This window comes from Eurytemora carolleeae, unplaced genomic scaffold, assembly GCF_000591075.1.
Source record: "Eurytemora carolleeae unplaced genomic scaffold, Eaff_2.0 scaffold9, whole genome shotgun sequence".
Classification (NCBI taxonomy): Eukaryota; Metazoa; Arthropoda; class Copepoda; order Calanoida; family Temoridae; genus Eurytemora; species Eurytemora carolleeae.
Genome location: NW_019396095.1, coordinates 771,608 through 793,772, shown reverse-complemented (window position 1 = coordinate 793,772; position 22,165 = coordinate 771,608). Strand labels below are relative to the sequence as shown.

Sequence of the window (22,165 nt, the reverse complement as noted above, 5' to 3'; positions counted from 1 at the left end):
TCGATGATATCGATGATAATGATGATAATGATGATATTGATGATATTGATGATATTGGTGATATTGGTGATATTGGTGATATTGATGATATTGATGATATTGATGATATTGAAGATATCGATGATATCGATGATATCGATGATATCGATGATATCGATGATATTGATGATATTGATGATATTGATGCTATTGATGCTATTGATGCTATTGATGCCATTGATGCTTTTGATGCTTTTGATGCTATTGATGCTATTGATGCTATTGATGCTATTGATGCTATTGATGCTATTGATGCTACTGATGATACTGATGATACTGATGATACTGATGATATTGATGATATGAAGGAACGGGGATGGAAACTGTGTCTACGGGACCTTTTATGATGCGAAGCACTTGCAGGTATTTTTTAATTGTAATAGTTAATAAGTTTAACAATTTTATACCTTACATTTTATAGTGAACAAAGATATTCAGCTTCTGAAATTTTTATAACTCTTTTACAATGGAAATGTTGTAGGCGTGGTACCTTCAACCTTGAATAACATATGTTTTATTTAGGAGATGCAGTGGGCGTGGTACCTGGATTAACATATATTGTATTCAGGAGATGTAGTGGGCGTGGTACCTGGAATAACATATGTTGTATTTAGGAGATGCAGTGGTCGTGGTACCTGGAATAACATATATTGTATTAAGGAGATGCAGTGGGCGTGGTACCTGGAATAACATATATTGTATTAAGGAGATGCAGTGGGCGTGGTACCTGGAATAACATTTATTGTATTAAGGAGATGCAGTGGGCGTGGTACCTGGAATAAGAATCCGTGTAAGGAGTGCAGTGGGGCGGGACAAACTAATCAGAGACAGAAAATAACGGTAAAGTTGTGTTATCTTTTTATCACTAATTTTTATCTGATTTATCTGATTTATCCGATTTATCCAATTTATCCGATTTATCTGATTTATCTGACAACTGCGCTATTGACAGCCACATAATAGGCACGGGCACTCCTGCTAGCTTTCAATAAATAAAGCTAGTACCTGATCTATCATAAATACGTCACATTTTAACCAAAAAATCTATGGGTTAAAAGCATCGGGGACCGGATTTAATAAATTTGAGCCAGTTCTAAACACGATTCAACCACTTATCTTGAATCGTTATCTCAGGATGTGTCCAATTCATCATATCTACACTGCAGAACTACAGATTAAGTATGAAGTATGAGTATTTAACTCAGCAATCATAGTTTGTTTAATATATCATGACCTGTCCATTTCAAGGTACCTGTACCAGCTGGTATTGAGGACGGTCAAACAGTCCGCATGCCGGTCGGACGGAAAGAGGTCTTCATAACCTTCAGGTTAGATGGATAGATATATTTTGCTAGACTATTTTGATAATACAAATTACAGGTTGGGCCAATTTTTACAGTTTTAATTCAGCCAGGACCTCTCTAACCTTTGGAATGAGAGGCCCTTTTTCATCAAAAAAAAATACTATGAAAATGCATTAAGTTGGTGCATTTTTGGTTGTTTTTGGTTCGATTTTGGTTCGTTTTTGGTTTGTTTTTGGTTCGTTTAGGTTCGTTTTTGGTTCGTTTTTGGTTCGTTTTTGGTTCGTTTTTGGTTCGTTTTTGGTTCGTTTTTGGTTCGGTTTTGGTTCGGTTTTGGTTCGTTTTTGGTTCGTTTTTGGTTCGGTTTTGGTTCGGTTTTGGTTCGTTTTTGGTTCGTTTTTGGTTCGTTTTTGGTTCGTTTTTGGTTCGGTTTTGGTTCGGTTTTGGTTCGGTTTTGGTTAGTTTTTGGTTCGGTTTTGGTTCGGTTTTGGTTCGTTTTTGGTTTGTTTTTGGTTTGCTTTTGGTTCGTTTTTGGTTGGTTTTTGGTTGGTTTTTGGTTCGTTTTTGATTCGGTTTTGGTTCGGTTTTGGTTCGGTTTTGGTTCGGTTTTGGTTCGTTTTTGGTTTGTTTTTGGTTCGTTTTTGGTTGGTTTTTGGTTGGTTTTTGGTTGGTTTTTGATTCGGTTTTGGTTCGGTTTTGGTTCGTTTTTTATTCGCTCTTGGTTCGTTTTTGGTTCATTTTTGGTTATAGAAGGGCAAATGTTTTAAAAATTGTTTATTATTATTTATAAATATTTTCTTTTCTTACACTGCAAAATGTTGCACAGTAAACAGAACCGAAAATCTGAGAAAATTAATTAAGTTTTTAAAAAACTAATCAAAACGATTAAGAAATTATAACTCGACAATTTTTATATTTTGTTAACTATCAAACATTGTTTATGTGCATCTTAAAGGGACAGTAAGCGTAATTTCAAGTGGCCCTCCATGCAAAGAGGGCAATGCCCGATCACATCTGTACCCTTTAAAGCTATGTCTGATCCAGTATAAATTGAATTCCAATGTTATAATTTTTTTTTAAATTGTTTCCCTACTAAAGAGACTTACGTATGTTCGCTGTAGGAAACCATATATTAACTATCTTTCTATTAAACGTACTTTTAAAGGGTATGTCCGATTCACAACGGTTCCCATTAAAAACCAGCTAGATAAAAACTAGTTAGATAAAACCAGCTAGATAAAACCAGCTAGATAAAAACCAGCTAGATAAAACCACCTAGATAAAACCAGCTAGATAAAACCAGCTAGATAAAAACCAGCTAGATAAGACCACCTAGATAAAACCAGCTAGATAAAAACCAGCTAGATAAAAAACAGTTAGATAAAATCAGCTAGATAAAACCAGCTAGATTAAACCAGCAAGAGAAAAACCAGCTAGATAAAACCAGCTAGATAAAAACCAGCTAGATAAAACCATCTAGATAAAACCAGCTAGATAAAACCAGCTAGATAAAACCAGCTGGATGAAACCAGCTAGATAAAACCAGCTGGATGAAACCAGCTAGATAAAACCAGCTAGATAAAACCAGCTAGATAAAACCAGCTAAATAAACCCAGCTGGATAAAACCAGCTAGATAAAACTAGCTAGATAAAGCTAGATAAAACCAGCTAGATAAAACCAGCTAGATAAAAACCAGCTAGATAAAACCAGCTAAATAAACCCAGCTGGATAAAACCAGCTAGATAAAACTAGCTAGATAAAACCAGCTAGATAAAACCAGCTAGATAAAACCAGCTAGATAAAACCAACTAGATAAAAACAGCTAGATAAAACCAAAAATATTTTTAATATAGTTGATCAGATATATGTTCCTTGGGTATCGTTTTGAATCGAATCCGAGGGTCACTTGAAAATACAAGCACTGTCCCTTAATCTGAAGTTTTCTGTTATATTTAGAGTTGAGAAGAGTGATTATTTTACACGGAAAGGAGCAGATGTTTATACTGAAGCTAATATTTCTATTGCACAGGTACTATCATTGTTGTTGTTGTTGATGTTGTTGTTGTTGTTGTTGTTGATGATGTTTATGATGTTGTTGTTGTTGTTGTTGTTGATGATGTTTATGATGTTGTTGTTGTGGTTTTTGTTGATGATGATGATGATGTTGTTGTTGTTGTTGTTGTTGTGGTTGTTGTTGTTGTTGTTGTTGTTGATGATGTTGTTGCTGTTTTTGTTGCTGATGATGTTGTTGTTGTTGATGATTATGTTGTTGTTGCTGTTTTTTTGTTGATGTTGTTGTTGTTATATCAAATGAAAATAAGATTGCTTATATGTTGATTTCATATTCCACAGTTTTATGGGATTTCATTGAAAAATATTTCATTGAATAGTTTAAAAGTTTTAAAGATTTCATTAACGCTTTTTTTTATTAATTTTGTATTGGACATTGTACGTAAACTTTCGCTACTTAGGCTGTGTTGGGAGGTGCTATAAGAGTGCAGGGAATACACGAGGATCTTAATCTACAGATTCCACCCGGAACATCATCACATACAAAGTAAGGCGACATTTATTTCTTTTAACTTAAGAGTTTGAAACTTTTCCTCCAATTAGCGATAATCTGCAACTCGATATCCACAGCGGATTAAGTTCTTAAACACAGAGAGAACTGGTTCAATATGTACGCAGAGTATACGCAACTGCAATTAACTTTCCTTGCATTACATTCTTGGCCATGGCCATCTTTTCATGGAGGGTCACTTAAAATTACACAAAACAGTCACTTTAATTGTTAGGATGAAGATGACCGGGAAAGGATTAAAGCGAGTATCTGGGTACGGTCAAGGAGATCATTATATAACAATTAAGATTGTTCCGCCTAAAAAATTAGATGAGAAACAAAGAGCTTTAATGCAGGTAAATTTTTAAAGGGAGTGTACGCAAAAAATTAAAGAGGTTAATCCCGAATTGAATTCGGTTTTGATCGCTACTAATTTTACTTCTGCTGCTGCGTATATAAGGAGAACATGTTTTTAAAAACCGCATTATATCCAAGAGAATAAAACTCGTATAAATTCAAGCCGTTATTAAGTCACTTCCTTTAAATGGCGGAAATAATATTTCAAGTTTTTTAAATTTTTTTATTTTCAAATCAACATCTTGTTTTATCAAAGTTGAGCTGGGAACTCATGTATTGTTAATCTGCAGATTAATTTAATCTCTATTCGATATCCCGCATGGTAATTGTACCAAGTCATTGCTTGAAGGGAGCTTTGATAGGGGAGGATTAACTGAAATTAAGATAAAGGTTTTTATAGATCCTCAAATTAAAAGTGCCCAGAATGATCACACGATCGGGATTATACCTATCCAACATTAAAGTTCCCAGCTCTGATAGGGGCAGCTTTCATCGGTTACCTTTTGAAACTTGATTGGTAATTCGTAACTTAGAAGTGTTTTAAACATGGCTCAAATTTGGTCGTGCAGATTTGGTCATCTAGATTTTTTAATTTATTCAAGAAATGTTAAAAACTAACTAACAGCTAACAAGTGTTGGTAATTTCCTAGAGAACGATTTTTGGACCCGGCCCTCCCCCCCCCCCCCCNTAACCTAAAAAATAAAAAACAAATTATAATATTTTTGCTGAAAAATGAAAAATAAGTGGTCATGTACAAAATTGATAGGAGGGGGGGGGGGTTCAAAAATCGTTCTCTGGGACGGACCCCAAGTGTTAAACCTTTTTTTACGGACAAGTACAGTATTACCTACAAATTATGAAACTGGAAGACGACCTGAAACTCGTTTAGGTTGACAAATGACGAATTAAATATTTTGCCTTGAATATAGTCTTCTTGTGGCTTTTTTATTGATTAGACAAAGAAAGAAAAAAAATTACGGAAATAATGACTAAAAGAAACAGACAGCATCTTAGTCCTTAGTCTCTAAAGTCTCATCCATTAAGGGTTACACTGTATTTTTCATTTTCACCGGATTTGTAGCGATAGCAGTTCGAATGTGAATTTTATGTATCGTGCATTTTTTCCAAAGAAAATTTAAATTCTCTATTTTAATTGTAATTTTAATTAAAATTCTATTCATCAAAGGCGTATGCAGAACAAGAGAGCAACACTCCAGGAACTATTTTAGGTATTTTTTTCTCGAAATAAATAAAATAATTAGCTAAAAAAATTTCTATTGTTAATTTGAAAATAACGAAGAGTTTTTGTTAAAAATCGTTGTTTTTGCACATTTTTGCTTAAACCCTTAATTCTGCAATAAATATTTGAAATTTTGCTAATTTGCAAAAGTATTTGGCTGATTATCAAAGTAGAGCCCAAGGGATTTCCAACAATGTAAAAAGAGAGAATGGGGTCCCTGACTCCCCCCCCCCCCCCTTTTCCAGACTATTTTGGGTAAAGTAGACGTCAGCCTACCTACATAGGGTTAAACACATCTTATTTTTATATCAATTTAGCTGTTAATGAAAACTTGAAGCGTTACGAGGTTACAAAGTCGTCTTTGTATTTCCTGAAAACTTTGTTGTTGCTAGTTTGTTGTTCATCAAGCATCTAGTTTAGGTTCGCCATTAATTACACTTTATTATTCAGGATTGACCTACGCTTTGGGAGGAAAGAAGGTTGTGATTGAAGACAAAGATGGACTAGTCTCTAGTATTAGGTAATTCATTTTAACTCATATCCAAATGTAGACATTCAAATTATCAATAAAATATCTCGATCTAGCGGGACAAGAAACATTTTTCATGTTTATTGCAAACTAGCTTGGGAACCCAGCGCTGCCCAGGTTACAAAAGATTACTCATGCCGTTTACCCGCACTTGAACGAGTTTACCGGGGAACTACATTTTCTTTAGTCAAGTCGACCCACTCAACTTAGAATCTCAAAGCCAAGCTAAGAACATTCCCGTGGGTCTCCCGAGTTCCCCGATCAAAATTTGAGGCAAATCGGTCCAGGGGTTCCTGAGTTATGATCGGACAAAAAACAGACAAACAGAGATTACAACTTTATGGATATATGTAATGCTTTGGAAATGCTCGAATATGTTTTAGATGTTTTTGAGTTTTTAAATCGATTTTTGTTTTTTTTTGAAGATTAAGAAAATTTCTGCTGAAAATGTTCAATCTGGTGCAAACGAAAACCTTATGTTTATTGTAAAATATATTTACTTACTCAGTCTTGGAAATCCCAATTTATAATTTGTTTATACATCTTTTTGCGTTTTGTGTACACCATTAGATTAGAAACTTTTTAATATACATAGCATAAATTGGTTTTAAATTGAACCCTGTCATCAACCACGGTGTCTTTTAGAGAATCTCTGTATATTTTGTATTGCTCAAAACAGAATGTCAGAAACGTAGACTTATTACAGTGCACTGCACAAAAGTACAGATGTGACTGCGTTTCTAGCAATAAATATCTGCAACTTTATTTTCCATTTTAATTGATTTAATTTGGTTTATTTATTATGATGAGGCCTGATTAATGATGTCAATGTTGATTTTTTGTTCTAAATTAGTATTTTCCACAAATCATGTTATGAATAATGGCGAAAATTATGATTTTTTTTTCTCTAATTCAACTTTTTTAAAAGTAGTTTTTATTTCATTGATTTAAGTTTTATTTTCAGAGAGATAATCGAGGATGACCCCCAAGAAACGCAAACTGAAACTGAGAAGAACTAAAACCAGTGATGGATGTTGTATTTATTCCGATATTGTTAAACCTGGAGTATTTTATAAAAGGAGAAGTTCCAAACTCGTATTATAAATTCCAATATTTTTATCATCTTTTTCTGTCTTTTGGAACTCTCCTTTTTTCCAACCCCTTGGGAAACAATTTAATTTACAATCAGAAAAGAATCCAGGGTATGCTGGGGTCAAATTAAATCCTGAAAACCCACCAACGTTGAAATCACGCTGACACCGCAAAAATTTTAAAGTGAACGTTTTTATTTTTTGTATATCTAAGTCAACGTTTGCCAAAAGTTTCTAAAAGTTTGGTGTTGCCATTAGTCTGATAAAAGATATGGTTGATTATTTGTTTGATTCGTCAATGAAACATCTTATTTTCAGATAGAATGCAATGTCTTCTATAGCTAAGGAAATAAGATTTCTACCTGGCCAAAAAAGGATTGTCGTTATAATTCAAAATGTCTGATTATTAGAGTTATTTGGTTTTGACAAATTCCACCATAGTTTCTGTAGCATATATCCGCATTCCGCAAGTCCCATTTTACAGTTCTAACCACAGTTAAAAATGATCAATCACAATGGTGAACCTTGAAGACGACAGTGATTTGTTTTTCTATCTTTTTGATGTAGAAATCTTATTTGTTTATCAACAGAGAGGAGCAAACTATCTTTACGGAAAGGTGACATTTATATTCATTAAAATATTTTGGCCTCCAGAACCTGAGCTGAAAACTTTAAAATGGTGGATATCGAGATAAATGCCTGATCCTCTCTTTTTCCTGTTATAGAGACTCACCTAATCTTATATTTGTATCCTGAAAAGTGTATAAATTCAACCAATAAGAGTCGCGAAAATGAAGCCAATAAATTTAAAATTTTGCGCGCCATTTAAGATTATATACAAAAACGGGAGGAATCTCTAATTTAAAAACCGGTTTTTGATTTTTTCTCTTCTATATCCAAGAAAGAACGGTTCAAGAAGAAAATCAAAAGTGTGTTCATTGGATACTAAGATTAAGTAATCGGGATTAAGGATATCTCATTCTAAAGTTTTCAGCTCAGGATGCTTTAAATTATTTAGATTAGCCGATCTGAAACTATTTGTTAAACTAGGCTTTGAGCTCTGAAAGTCGCCATTTTTAATCGTTCTCAAATTTTCGCGGATTTCCCTCATTAAATTTGTGCATTACAAAAATGATAGATTTTGACATTTTTTCCGGGTCACGTCAGCTTTATTCACAATCTATCTGACGATGTTTGAAACCTTATTTTCTTATTTTAGCTACTCAAGCCTTTGGCCATCGGTTCAATAAAGTTCGGTATTGGAGCTGGACTATACTATAATTTTGATCAGGTTGGGTAATTTAAAAATATTTCTTTAAATAAACTGAAAATGTAAAAAATAATGAATAAATATCTAATAACAAATTATAAGCTTAAATTGTTCGGCATGGTTAAAAAAATTATTTCGCTGAATTCGGAAAATATATGATTGTTTGTTTAGAAGGTTGGTTGTTTAAGAACTGTCAATGGACCTTCTATGTCACCAACCCTTAATCCACAATTAAAGAATTATTATAGTGGTATTCGTACTGGCAGGTGGGTGGATTGGTTAGAAATTGGGATAGGATGGGATTGGATGGGATGGGATGGGATGGGATGGGATGGGATGGGATGGGATGGGATGGGATGGGATGGGACGGGACGGGATGGAATGGGATTGTCTTTTTAACCTGAAAGGGACTGTAGACGTAATTTCAAGTGATCTTTCATTTGAAGAGTGGCATGTACAATTCACAAGGATGATTGAGATATCCTTATTTCATTCGTAGACACGCTTTTAATTCTTGATTACTTTGTAGTTTGTATCTGTTAATAATTTAAAACGATTAGTATATGGGCGTCTACGAAAAAAAAGTATTTTTTTAATTTGTGTTGAACATGAATTGACAAATATGTGTACTGTGTAGCCACCTAGAAAAGTTTCCAATATTTCTAGATATCAAATAGATTATCAAGTATAGTTGGTGGTAACAGAGAAATTGACAAATTATGCATGACGTCACAAGTGTCAAATATAACAAGGAAGACAACATTTTCTCTCATTAGTTGACATGTTTTCCAAGATAAAATAAAAAAATGTGAAAACAGAAAATAAAGAACACAAAACTATACTTATTTCACTGTAAGATCAGCACCTTAATATCACTATTATTAATAATTTTGTCAGACACATACAACTGTTGACACTTATGACGTCAGAATCCAGCTGTACTGAGAGTGTGCAAATTCTACGTTGCCATTATTGTTCTTGATAATCTTTTTGCTAGATATCTACTTGGGGATTTCAACAGAAGGCTTCGAAACCCCATATTTCAAAGTAAATTGACCTTTTCTTAATAATTACGAAAAGATCGGGTCGTAACTTGTTTTTGAGAAACTACGTTTACAGCATCTTTAAAAATTAATTATTCTTTCACTCAAAATTATTTGTTTAGGTTGGATATTTCGAATGAGCTAGTTTTTATTTCAAGAAATCTTCAGGAAAACAAATAAAAAAATTAAAAAAATATAAAAAAATTCAACAATTAAAAAGATCTAAAAAACAAAACAAAAAAAAAAATAAAAAAAAATGAAACAAATAAAACAATTAAGACAATTAAAACAATTAAAACAAATACAATGAATACAACAAATACAACAAACAAAACAAACAAAACAAACAAAACAAAAAGTACAAATATACCAATTTGCCCTGAGCTGTAAACTTTTCCCTGTTTTTGTGTATCTCGACCAAATTCTGACAAAAAAAATAAGTTCTTTTATTGAAATTTTAAAACATTTCTGGCTTCTGATTGGTTGTTCGGGATTCTGCATACCCACTCTGATTGGTTGAATTTTAGACACTAAATACGTGATACAAACTTAATATTAAACTAAGATTAACAGAAAGATGAGATCAAACACTAATCTCGATATCCACAATTCTGAAGTTTTCAGCTGTTTATTTAACATAAATAAGATCTAAAATGATTTAAAACTTGAAATGTGTTGGAATAATGATTTTAAAAGATTGTTTGATATCACCAGAAGTTGGAGAGAGGTGATATTGTACTATTGGACCGGCCCAACAGAGACAATGACAGGTATTTTTATGTTTTTTTAAATCTATGGTAAATATATCCAGAAACCCATATACTTCCAGCTCAGCTTGACCGGGGTGACATTTTATTTATTTTCTCTTGGGTTTATAAGAGATATGAAGTAACATATCACTTCAGCTGAGCTGGGAACTTTTGTTTGATCCCGATATCCTTTGTGGAAACTTTTAATTTAGAAATCTATTTAAAAAAACCTATACCTTTCCATTTGAATTGATTTGCTTTGATACTGTTATCATTTAAATAAATACAATCCTATTTAAATATTCTTTTCTATGGCAATTATCTAAAACCCTATTTGTTGAAGAGGGCTCTTAAAGTATTTTCCCCAAAAACATTTCTTCAAAAAAGTAGTTTTTTTTTAAATAGTTATTATGCCCTGGGAGGCTTCTTTTAAAACTATGGTAAACTATCCAGAAACCCATATTTTTCCAGCTGAGCTGGGCTAACAGTTTCCTTATTTCTCCTTGTTTATAAGTAACAAAGTACCCTAGCTAAGCTAGAAACTTTTGTTTTGAATACTCATTTTAAAAAAAAAATCAAAGGTTAAGTTCTAAAAACCTTCAAAAATGTACTTTTTTTAAAAACGAGCATTTTACAGGTTTTTTTGGTTTAACTCATTTATTTCTAACATTTTTGCCAAAATTTCAACGAACCCGAGTTTGAACAGGAAGAAATTGATATGTACAAATTTTTTACTTTCTTTAGCAGATTATCTGTAGAATTTAAGAGCTGTTACCACGCTCAATGTGCACTCCAATTTTTAAAATAAGTTATCATTTCTGTAAACCTGTGCACATTTATCATCAAAATTTTCCAAAGAATGTGTCATTTCACGCACTAACTATTTCGTTTATCATTTAATCTATTTTGTTCAATTCTTCTTAGTATGAACCAAAAAATTAACAAGACAGGGTTTTTGTTGGACACCCTGAAATTCCTTTATGTAAATCTGATCAAATTGATTGATTGATTGATTGATTGATTAATGTAGGTTGGTGAAAAGGGTTGTAGCCGTCGAAGGAGATACAATTACACCCTTTGGAGTTGGATCTACTGTCCGGGCCCCTGTTAAACTAGGACCCGGAGAGGTTTGGGTTGAGTCTGACGGTGGACCTGGATATCTGGGTAGTTCAGTCTTTGGTTCTGTTCCTATCAGTTGTATCAAGGTATTTTACAAAAAATATAATTACTTTGTAATTTATGTAAAGAATTACAAAATTACAAAATTACAGTAATTACATAATTTCAAGTAACTGTCCCTTTAAACAGTAGAATTACCGATTTTACAGCGATACTTTTAAAAGCTGTGTATGATCAAGAATGAGATATCCATGTTTTTAACTTGATCCCTCTCCTCTCCCCGCTGGTCAACGCAAATATTGGATACCTTACCACCTACCTATTTAATTGCAGTATGTGCTTTATCCGCAGGCATGGGGGGGTCTGGGGCCCAGAGAATCCTAAAGTATTTTTACAAAGGGTAAATATTAAATGAAGAGAATTATGAAATTCTATTGAAATAATTTTGCACTATTTTATATTATCTTTTGTGAAAGAAAACTTGTTTTAAAAAACTAAGAATTGATCATTTTCAACAGTGGTTTCTTTTCTAAAAGTGACTTGTGGATTTTTGCTACAAAGACAGAGGAAGAAATTGTCAGAATTAAACAATTTTCATGTTGGAATAAAAACGACAATATCTTCCACAATATTAATCAGATAAAGGTTTTTAAGGGTACCACTGTGAATCTGGCATGCACTTGAAATTTCAAAAACAGTCCCTTTAAAAGATTTTTAAACCTTTTCTTTAATACCATCTTCTAATATTTAGGGAATAGCGAAAGCTGCTATTTGCATTGGTGCAACCTCCGACAGTTATTTTTTCTTTAGGTAAATCACAAACTGGAGGTCAGCGCATAATCGTTTCTCTTCCTTGAAACATTTTATCAAAACTTCTTCCTAATTTTTTCTTTTGAAATATTTTATTCGTTTTTATCCGTATTTTATCATGCTTATCATTCCAAGTTTTATCATGTTGATCATTCAAACTTTTATCATGATTATTATTCAAACTTTTATCATGTTTATCATTCAAACTTTTATCATGTTTATCATTCAAACTTTTATCATGTTTATCGTTCAATTTTTATCATGTTTATCGTTCAAACTTTTATCATGTTTATCATTTAAACTTTTATCATGTTTATCATTCAAACTTTTATTTTGTTTATCATTCAAACTTTTGTCATGTTTATCATTCAAACTATTATCATGTTTCTCATTCAAACTTATCATGTTTATCATTCAAACTTTTATCATGTTTATCATTCAAACTTTTATCATGATTATTATTCAAACTTTTATAATATTTATCATTCAAACTTTTATCATGTTTATCATTCAAACTTTCAACCAAGAAAAGATATGTGACAAAACTCGAAAATTAGAATTCACTATTTAAAAACGAACGGACGAGAATTGAATTTTCAATAATTTAAACATTTTTAGATTCTCAATCCCTTGAGCTCAAAAGTTTCCATTGTTCATATCAAGTTTGAGTTTAGTGCTTATATCTCCCATAAGTTCCAGCCTCTGAAGTAACAAATGCATACACCATATTGGCGCAATTCATGGCTTTGTTTACATTCACCTAGTCATAATAATTTTGAGTATTTCTCCCAACTACCTTCGTGTCTTAACTCCCCTGAATTCTAGGGCCAATCATTAATGTCATTTATTTTGATTGGTTCTGCTACAAATCGTATTAATAGTTGTAATATTGTGTTTGTGTAGCAAAAATAAATAATAATAATAATAAAATAATGATCATTCTAGGTAATAAAATAAAAGAGTAAAACTTCAAGTTGGAAAATTTTTCTTTTTCGCAAAAACCACCTTTGGTTTAAAAAGTTTGATGCTGGTGAGTTCTGTGGAATGTTGTGGTATTTCCAGAATCAATTCTGAGTTAAATCATTTTTCGAAATGTCTTCTTTAAACAAATAATTATACTATCTTTCTAGATTCCTTGCTCAAGAGATACCTGCTCACGTACAGCCTAACTTGGTAATCAATCGACCAATACCAACTGTTCAAGAAGAAACCGTCCCTGTGGCTTAAAAACTTGACTATCTAGTCACTGTAGAAGATTATAAACATTTTACTTAAACTATTCTGTGAAAATAAGATTTGTGAGACGATAGTGTCAAAATGGCGAGAATGTGGGGAAGTCCTAAATCCTACCTGACTTGTCTAAAACATTATTTGCTGGATAGGATTACACGAAAGTCAAAACTTTTAACTGTTCTCGACTCCTATTCAGTCTCCAGACCAGTCAGGTAATCTCTAATCACATGTTCTCGACTCCTATTCAGTGTCTCCAGACCAGTCAGGTAATCACTAATCACATGTTCTCGACTCCTATTCAGTCTCCAGACCAGTCAGGTAATCTCTAATCACATGTTCTCGACTCCTATTCAGTTTCCAGACCAGTCAGGTAATCACTAATCACATGTTCTCGACTCCTATTCAGTCTCCAGACCAGTCAGGTAATCACTAGTCACATGTTTCAATAAAAACTAAACAGGTGGAAACTTTTAAATGGACAAACTGAGTTAAACTGGGTAAATTGACAAATGAAACTACCTTTAAAGGGACTGTAAGCTTAAAATTAAGGTGGCAATGCCAGATTTACGACAGACGACAGTACCAATAAAATCTTGATTTGATCAATAATGTGGAAGATATTTTCTTGTTTCTAGGTTTAAAGGTGTTAAACATTAATAATTCCTTCGTGTTTTCCTGCTGTAGAAGAAATGTGCAAGTCACTTCTGTAGAGAAACCAGAATTGAAAATAATTATTATTTGAATTTATTAACTTAGAAATATAATTCAACCTTGATCGTCAAAGTTTTTAAGGGTACCGTTGTGAATCATGCATTACCATCTTTGCATAGAGGGTCACTTAAAATTACACTTACAGTCCATTTAAAGATTCCAAATGCTGCAGAACAACCCTAATAAAATATGATTTTTAGGATTCTCAAGGTTGTGAAAAGAACTGCTAAAACTGGTGTAATCTCTTTCTGTGTTCTCAACACCATGATTTCTTTTGTTGGATATCCTGCATACATTACAGGGAAATCCATGCAGGTAAACACTTTCTGGGGTTTACAGGGTTACCCACAAAAGATGAAACTTCAGAGACGACTGTATGGAATATATTCCTTACATTTGATTCCCTCCAACTGTAAACTTGTTTTTTCTTTGCTAAATCATCCAAAAAGTTCATGAAAAGACCACATTCAAGGCAGAAGAAGACTTAATCTAACCTTGGAATCGTCAGATTTAAAGAGTTTCAGGTCGTCTTTACAGTCTCTTTCTTTGTGGGTAACCCTATGTATATTCATATTTTGAAATTATATGTTCAAAAATGATTTTCTAAGCTTAGGATCCAATTAGTTTTGATGCCGATCCGGATCTGGATCCTGGATCCGCACCAGAAAAAAATGGATCCAGAGCTGAAAACTTTTGTGTTGGATATCCAGAGAAAGAGTTTCTTAAATTAATATCCAGATTAAATATTGCTTGTTCTCCACATGAATTTAAACTCCAGATTAATTATTCGACGGGATATCTGGATATTTCATTCTAAAGTTTTCAGCTCAGGTCATTTCTTTAAGATTTACGGAATTTTTTTTAACAAAAAATAATTTTCAAATTTTTCGTTTTATTTGTTTCGCTTATTTTTATTCTAAAACTTGATGAACCATTCAGAAATGAGGAAATTTTTATAATCTCTCTTTTTTTCAAAAGTTCAGAGTTGATCCGGATCCTAGGCACTTCTTTATCCAAATTCAACTGTGACGTATATACATTACAGCTTTATACAAAATAGAATGACTTTTAAAATATTTCAAATTATTATTTTTTTATTATTTTAGCCTGAATTTAATGCTCCTGCTGAGAACAAAGAACGTGAAAATGCAATTTCAAGTTGGAAAAATATCTTTTTCAGGTAAATGGTGAATAGGTTTAATAAAGTTCTGAACTGTATTTCATTTCTAAATTAATGGGAGTGTTCGCGAAAAATGAAAGGGGGTTATAGGCTTACGGTGAAAAGTAATTTCTTTTGATCGCTACCTTACTTCTATCTGTTGCGTCTGTACGGAGAAAATTGTTAAGAACGGCTTTTACTGAAGAACGTAGCGTTCATTCAAATTCAGAAAGTTGCAATATACTACTCGGATCGTAAAAAAATCAATTTAATTTCTAACAAATCAATCAGATATTACAACCTATAGTCATCGATGATTTTTCGACGCATTCGTACATAGTTAATATTTCATAATATTTTTTATTTGTTTTGTATACGATACCGAATTAGTTGGCCGCCAGATGTTTCTGCTTTCGATGCTTTGAATGATTGCACGTGGCAGAGAAACCTAGTGGGAAAAGTCATTTTAAGTGCATTTTAGTTGTATAAAAAAATTTATGAACTATAAACGAATGCATCGAAGAATACTCGATGACTTTAGCTTGTAATATCTGAATGATTTGTTTGAAATCAAATTGATTTATTTTACTATTCGAGTCGTATATTGCAACTTTTGAATTTATATGAACGCTAGGTTCTTCAGTATAAGAAGTTTTTAATAATTTTCTCCTTAAAGATGCAACAGATAGAAGTAAGATTAGTAGAGATCAAAGTTGATTAATTTTCGTTGTAAGCCTCTACTCCCTTTCATTTTTCACGAACACTCCCTTTTAAGATTCCTTGCACGGAGATTTACGAATCTCTTGTTGGTCAAAATTACGAATTTGAATATTTTTACAGATTTTGTCCATTTGAATACCAATTTTTTCTTGCCAATTTTCGAGATTAGCTTAGTTTAAGTTCTCACTGATTATTTAAAAAAATAGTAATCATTAATATTAATATTTTTTCTTATTTGAAAAGTTTTCAATTCGGAGAAATTTGCTCATTTGGTTCTGAAGAAGAAATCCATAGAGAAACCACAATTGAAAATAACCATTTAGCAATTTTCAAAGAGAAGATGATAGATATCTCGTATATTCTTGATTAAAAGATGCGTTTGAAGGATACATGTGTGACTAGGATATAAATCAAATCAAATATATATTTTTGTCCCAAGCAGTTTTGTATACAATGCACTTAAAACGCCGAAATAGTTGGCCGATGACTCTGCTCTCGATGCTTTGAATGATTGCACGTGGCAGAGAAACCTAGCGAAAAAAAGTCGTTTTTAATGCATTTTAGTTGTATATAAAACTAACAAATTTCATGAACTATATACGAATGCATCGAAAAATACTCGATAACTTTAGGTTGTAATATCTGAATGATTTGCTTTAAATTAAATTGATTATTTTACGATACGAGTCGTATATTTCAACTTTGAATTTATATGCACGCTACGTTCTTCAGTATAAGAAGTTTTTAACAATTTTCTCCTTATAGATGCAACAGATAGAAGTAAGATTAGTAGCGATCAAAGGCGATTATTTTTCGTTGTAAGCCCCTTTCACTTTCCACGAACACTCCCTTTTAAGATTCCTTGCACGGAGATTTACTAATCTCTTGTTGATCAAAATTACGAATTTGACCATTAAGAAAAAGGAATCCCACTAATCGCGATATGAGAATTTTAAAGATTTTGTCCATTTAAATACCAATTTTTTTCTGACTGCCAATTTTCGGGATTTGCTCCATTGGTTCTGAAGGTGAAATCTACACTTTTTAATTTTATAGAGAAACCACAATTGAAAATAACCATTTATCAATTTTCAAAGAGAAGATAAAAGATATCTCGTATATTCTTGATTAAAAGATGCGTTTGAAGGATACATGTGTGACTAGGATATAAATCAAATCAAATATATATTTTTGTCCCAAGCTTACATTACATATAGAATATTTATAAAGCATATTTATGAAAACTTGAGACGGGGAGGCATTGATAGCCAGGGGCTGTTTAACACGCAGCCTCCCACTGGGGAGTCAGATTTTGCAATGATGATGCTGGATATCATGGGGATTGTTATGAAAATAAGTCTACACAAGTATACACTACATTTTTCCTGAGCATTGATAAATTAAGTAATTAACTAATTACTTGATTACTGTTGTTTAATATTTGATTGACTAGGTTGGATTTGGATTGGATCTGGGTATCCTGCTGGAGAGCCCGTAACTTTGGATTTGACCGAGGAGATATTGTTGTTTATGTTTCTCCAAAGGTACAGTTTTACCTGAGCTGGGAACTTTTGTATTAGATTTTTATAATCCTGATTGCTTGATCTCGATATCCACTTTTAATTTAAGGATTTATAAAAAACTACACCTTTCAATATCTTCATTTTAGTTATTCCTCCCTTAATCAACTCCTAACTGGGTACGGTTACCATCGAATTAAGAATAATTTAATCTGCAGATTAACCAAAAGATTAACTGTCAGAATGCAACATATTGAAGATTCAACTTGCATTGTAGATTATTCTTCATTTTGCCAACAATATTTTCAAATCTGTTTCAGGAGCCCTATGATTATGTAATTAAACGTGTGGTGGGCCTGGAAGGTGATATTGTTACAAATCAGAAACGACAAATAAAAGTTAAAATACCTCCAGGTGATCTTATTTAAACTAAATAGTTTTTGTTTTTGTAAAATAGTGGATTCAGAAATGATGATGATGATGAATTTCCTTTACAGTTTTGCTTTTCTTTTAACAACCATTTGTTATGAAGAAACTTGACTACCATTTAAAAATTAGAAGAAGGTTTAAATAACATCAATTTGGTTCTACACTTTCTGTCTGCTTTTAGAGCAATTAGTTTTTTTTTTGATGTTTTGGTTGTTTTCCCACTTGAATAGGATCAATGGAGCTAAAAGTTTGCGGATCTAAAACGCTAAAATGTTGTGGATCCAGGGAGCTCAATTGTTGCGGATCGTGGGAGCTGAAATGTTGCGGATCCATGCACGTATAATGATGCGGATTCTAGGGAGCTTAAATGTTGCGGATCTTAGGAGCTATAATGCTGTGGATACTGGGAGCCCAAATGTTGCAGATCCAGGCACCTATAATAATGCGGATTCAAGGGAGCTTAAATGTTGCGGATCTTAGGAGCTATAATGCTGCGGATACTTGGAGCTTAAATGTTGCAGATCCAGGCAGTTATAATGATGCGGATTCAAGATCGCTAAAATGTTGCGGATCCAGGGAGCTCAATTGTTGCGGATCTTGGGAGCTATAATGCTGCGGATCCAGGCAGTTATAATGATGCGGATTCAAGGGAGCTTAAATGTTGCGGATCCTGGGAGCTATAAAATGCTGCGGATCCAAGGGATTGGGATCCTAACGCCAATTCCACTAATCGTTGATATAACATTTTTACTGATTTATAGGTCATTGTTGGGTAGAAGGAGATAATAAAAGTAACAGTGTGGACAGTAACTACTACGGACCTATTTCTAAGGTTTACTTTTTTTCATTACATGGCATCTAGCCGGGATCTTTGAAATTTTAAAGGTTCTGGCGGAAAAATAAATAGAACTAAGTTAACGCTACTAATCATTATTTCATTTGATTGAATTGCTGTTCATTTTATAATTCTATACTAGCTTGGGAACCCGACTATGTCTGGAAACAACTTTTCTTTATACTAGGAAGTTGAAACTTTTATTCCCGTGGTTCTATAGAGTTTCCTAATCAAAATTTGATGCAAATCGGTCCAGGGTTTGATGAGTTCTGATCGGACATGAATCAAACAAACAGAGATTACTACCTAGTATAAAGATAGTTATTTTAAATGTATGCTCAGTCTGGTCTCGTTCATAAGTTATAACTCACTAATCTAAAATATCTTCTCAGATTTTGATTTACAATTTACTTTGTTTAACTCTTTCCCGTATTTTCAGGGTTTGATATTTGGTGTTGCTTCTCATGTGATATGGCCTAGTCACAAGGTAGTTGTTCAATAATTATGGTTACTAGCACCGGGCGGAACTTTTGTTTATGAAGATGGTCTCATCTTCAAGGCCTGAATAAACTGGATATACAATATCTACAGAAGAATCATTCCCCCCCCCTTTTTTTGGGGGGGGGATCATTTTCCCCCCAGAAGTTCCCCATAATATCTGTATGTTAAATATTTAAAGATCTTTCAAACAAATATTCCGAATGAACCGACTTAGTTAGTCCATCGGAGTACAACAGACTCGGAGTACAACAGTTTTAACCTCAAGCAAGGGTAGCCCAAGAAAGGATAGCTCAAGAAAGGATAGCTCAAGCAAGGGTAGCTCAAGAAAGGATAGCTCAAGAAAGGATAGCTCAAGTATATTACTAGAGAAGAAATCAGAAAATTTCACAATTCATTTTAAACTCCGTAATTTCAAGTGTTGCATGTCACATGTTTAATTCACAAGAAACCTTTAAAGAAAGCATTCTTTCTGAAATACAACAGTCCTTTAACTCTAGTTTCTTAATTCTAGTGGAGAAAGCTTGAGAGTGGATTAACTCCTAGTCTTCTATCCAGAGTAGAACTCCAGGAGCAATCTCCCAAACCTAGGTAATATTCCCACTCTTCAAGAGTAGAACTCCAGGAGCAACCTGTCAAACCTAGGTATTAAGCATTCAGGATACTCCTTGCCACCCTATTCAGATTCAATTAAGATTGATAAATCAGAATACAAACTAGATCTTTGTTTTTATTCTACTAAAATAAAAAGGCATTTTGGCTCAAAATAATGATGAAATTAAGTTTTTAAAAAACGAACCAAATCTATTAATCAACAGTTTATTTACCTTCTTTTTTATTGAAGGAGTTGGTTGCAACATTTCAAGATTATATTTTATTTTCTTCAAACCGGAACTAGAGGAAGTGGATGAAAACCGGAACTAGAGGAACTGTATGAAAAGACTTTATCAGTGAAGACAAATTTTACCTTTTTTTAGGAATTTGTAAAAATAGACGTTTTTGTTAAAATATCTGTTACATGTAGTCAAAAATATAAATATTTTGCTATATTTAATATTTAGTTTATGTTTAAATATCTGTTACATGTAGACAAAAATATAAATATTTTGCTATATTTAATATTTGATTTTTGAAATTGTTTTTTTAAAAATTAGGGAAATCTTTTTCCAACGGCTGTTGATCTATATGATCTATATATATACTTTGCTCGTCTGTCTGTCCGTTTGTTTTTTAAAGGTCCAAACGGCTGCACCGATTGGGTCCAAATGTTATGTGGCAATGTTCCCTGGGGAAGGTTTATGACTTTAAACTTAAATATAAATGGTCCGCAATGTCCCAATTTAGATTTATAGATTGTTAAAAGGGAATAAGAATTAAAGAGAGGGAAATGGCGCTGGTCTGGCATGAGAAAGCCAGTCAAACTGCTTTGTAGACAAGTTCGGTAAACCTTACACACACTCTTTTGGTACAGACACACAACATGACTACAGTCAAGGGAATTGCAGAGCAATGTTGTCAATTAAAATTAAGCTTGAATAACGAGTAGTTTATTGTAAACTTTAATCAAATTATATTCTTTGCTTGAAAATTTGGCATATAGTGTTGACAAATGTATAAATAATAAATCACATGTATATTAAACTATTTTTAAGTTAACAATTAACAATAAACAAATGTACTCTCCTAGACTGTAGAAATACTGAGATTCTTATGCACTGTATATACTTTCAGTACACACCTTCGGTTCGGTAAACCTTACACACACTCTTTTGGTACAGACACACACACATGATGTTTCCGCCCTCTGATTGTTCTACGACTTTCTCTTTAATAAATTAAATGTCTGTTCCAATGTCTTTTCCCATTTGTTCACTAAATTCATGGAGAGATTAAAATTGTTTCCAGTTATCAATGAAAATAATGCATTCAATCTTATTCTTCTGTCATAAAAATACTGTTAGAACCAGAAAACTGTAAAATAAATAAAGAACATTTTAGTTATGATTAAATATATTTGATGTTGTTACAATGCAAATAGTTTTTCAGTAACTTTTTGAATAATTTAAGTATAATTGGTCTGTTTACACTGCACGATTGCTCACATTGAATTAACTATTTAAAGCCCTAACTATAGTCTAAGAGTCGTCTCGCTGACAAAAAAATTAGATCACTTTTTGTATAAAAGTTGAACTCTCCCTTTTTTATTTAGTCATCCTCAAAAGGACTGTTCTTGTTACTTCAAGTGAACCTCTAGTTCAAGAAAGAGGAGTATGAACGATTCACATTTTTCCAGGTTGAGAAGTGAATAATTCTAATAGTTCCTACATTGTCTGAGAAATGTCCAAGTCGTCTTTGTGGAAAAACTCTAATTGAAAATCATATATTTTTAAAACTATGAACATAGATGTAAATCTCAATTCTTGATTAGACATATTTTTTGAGTGTACCGTTATGAATCAGACATGCCACGCTATAGATGGAGGGTATGTCCTTTTACGACATGCACCCTGTATACTAGATATTTAAGTTCGACATGCACCCTGTATACTAGATATTCAAGTTCGACATGCACCCTGTATACTAGATATTCAAGTTCGACATGCACCCTGTATACTAGGTATTCAAGTTCGACATGCACCCTGTATACTAGATATTCAAGTTTGACATGCACCCTGTATACTAGATATTCAAGTTCGACATGCACCCTGTATACTAGATATTCAAGTTCGACATGCACCCTGTATACTAGATATTCAAGTTCGACATACACCCTGTATACTAGATATTCAAGTTCTGGATCTAGTTTCTCAGATATTGGTAAACACACCCTACTCATTAGAACTACAAGAATATAATTATACACTATTATCTAGTCTACCTTGGAAGTAATTGGCAAAATTCTCAACGATTTTTGTCTGAGAACGTGAGACCATTTAATCACAGTGTGAGA

The 22,165-nt window shown here is 32.8% G+C and overlaps 3 protein-coding genes across 6 annotated transcripts; all 3 read left to right on the top strand.

Moving 5' to 3' along the window:
• Positions 1–347: 347 nt before the first annotated feature.
• Positions 348–7,438, top strand: LOC111694779 (protein tumorous imaginal discs, mitochondrial; the record flags this gene model as incomplete). The annotated part of the gene is given in 9 exon segments (XM_023463796.1): positions 348–402; positions 792–879; positions 1,288–1,367; positions 3,298–3,370; positions 3,813–3,898; positions 4,137–4,257; positions 5,446–5,488; positions 5,950–6,019; positions 6,993–7,438. Coding segments are annotated over 9 exon segments (671 nt in total), but the record flags the coding sequence as incomplete, so codon positions are not given.
• LOC111694781 (mitochondrial inner membrane protease subunit 2) lies at positions 7,401–13,367 on the top strand. 3 transcript variants are annotated; one of them, XM_023463802.1, is made up of 9 exons: positions 7,401–7,465; positions 7,710–7,736; positions 8,339–8,410; positions 8,564–8,655; positions 9,555–9,600; positions 10,147–10,202; positions 11,212–11,386; positions 12,052–12,110; positions 13,241–13,350. In XM_023463802.1, exons 1-9 carry the CDS (start codon positions 7,448–7,450, stop codon positions 13,335–13,337), a joined length of 642 nt encoding a protein of 213 aa, XP_023319570.1. In that variant the 5' UTR covers positions 7,401–7,447; the 3' UTR covers positions 13,338–13,350. The 3 variants fall into 3 exon arrangements, with proteins under 3 accessions (XP_023319570.1, XP_023319569.1, XP_023319571.1); XM_023463801.1 differs by having other exon boundaries at positions 8,561–8,655; XM_023463803.1 differs by lacking the exon at positions 12,052–12,110 and having other exon boundaries at positions 8,561–8,655; positions 13,241–13,367.
• A 46-nt stretch (positions 13,368–13,413) lies between these two features.
• Positions 13,414–20,251, top strand: LOC111694780 (mitochondrial inner membrane protease subunit 2). 2 transcript variants are annotated; one of them, XM_023463799.1, is made up of 9 exons: positions 13,414–13,555; positions 14,255–14,369; positions 15,161–15,234; positions 17,387–17,477; positions 17,774–17,867; positions 18,644–18,714; positions 19,157–19,204; positions 19,730–19,806; positions 20,060–20,251. In XM_023463799.1, the coding sequence occupies exons 1-9, from the start codon at positions 13,428–13,430 to the stop codon at positions 20,124–20,126; spliced, it is 765 nt and encodes a 254-aa protein (XP_023319567.1). In that variant the 5' UTR covers positions 13,414–13,427; the 3' UTR covers positions 20,127–20,251. The 2 variants fall into 2 exon arrangements, with proteins under 2 accessions (XP_023319567.1, XP_023319568.1); XM_023463800.1 differs by lacking the exon at positions 13,414–13,555 and adding an exon at positions 13,712–13,765.
• The last annotated feature ends 1,914 nt before the right edge of the window (positions 20,252–22,165 follow it).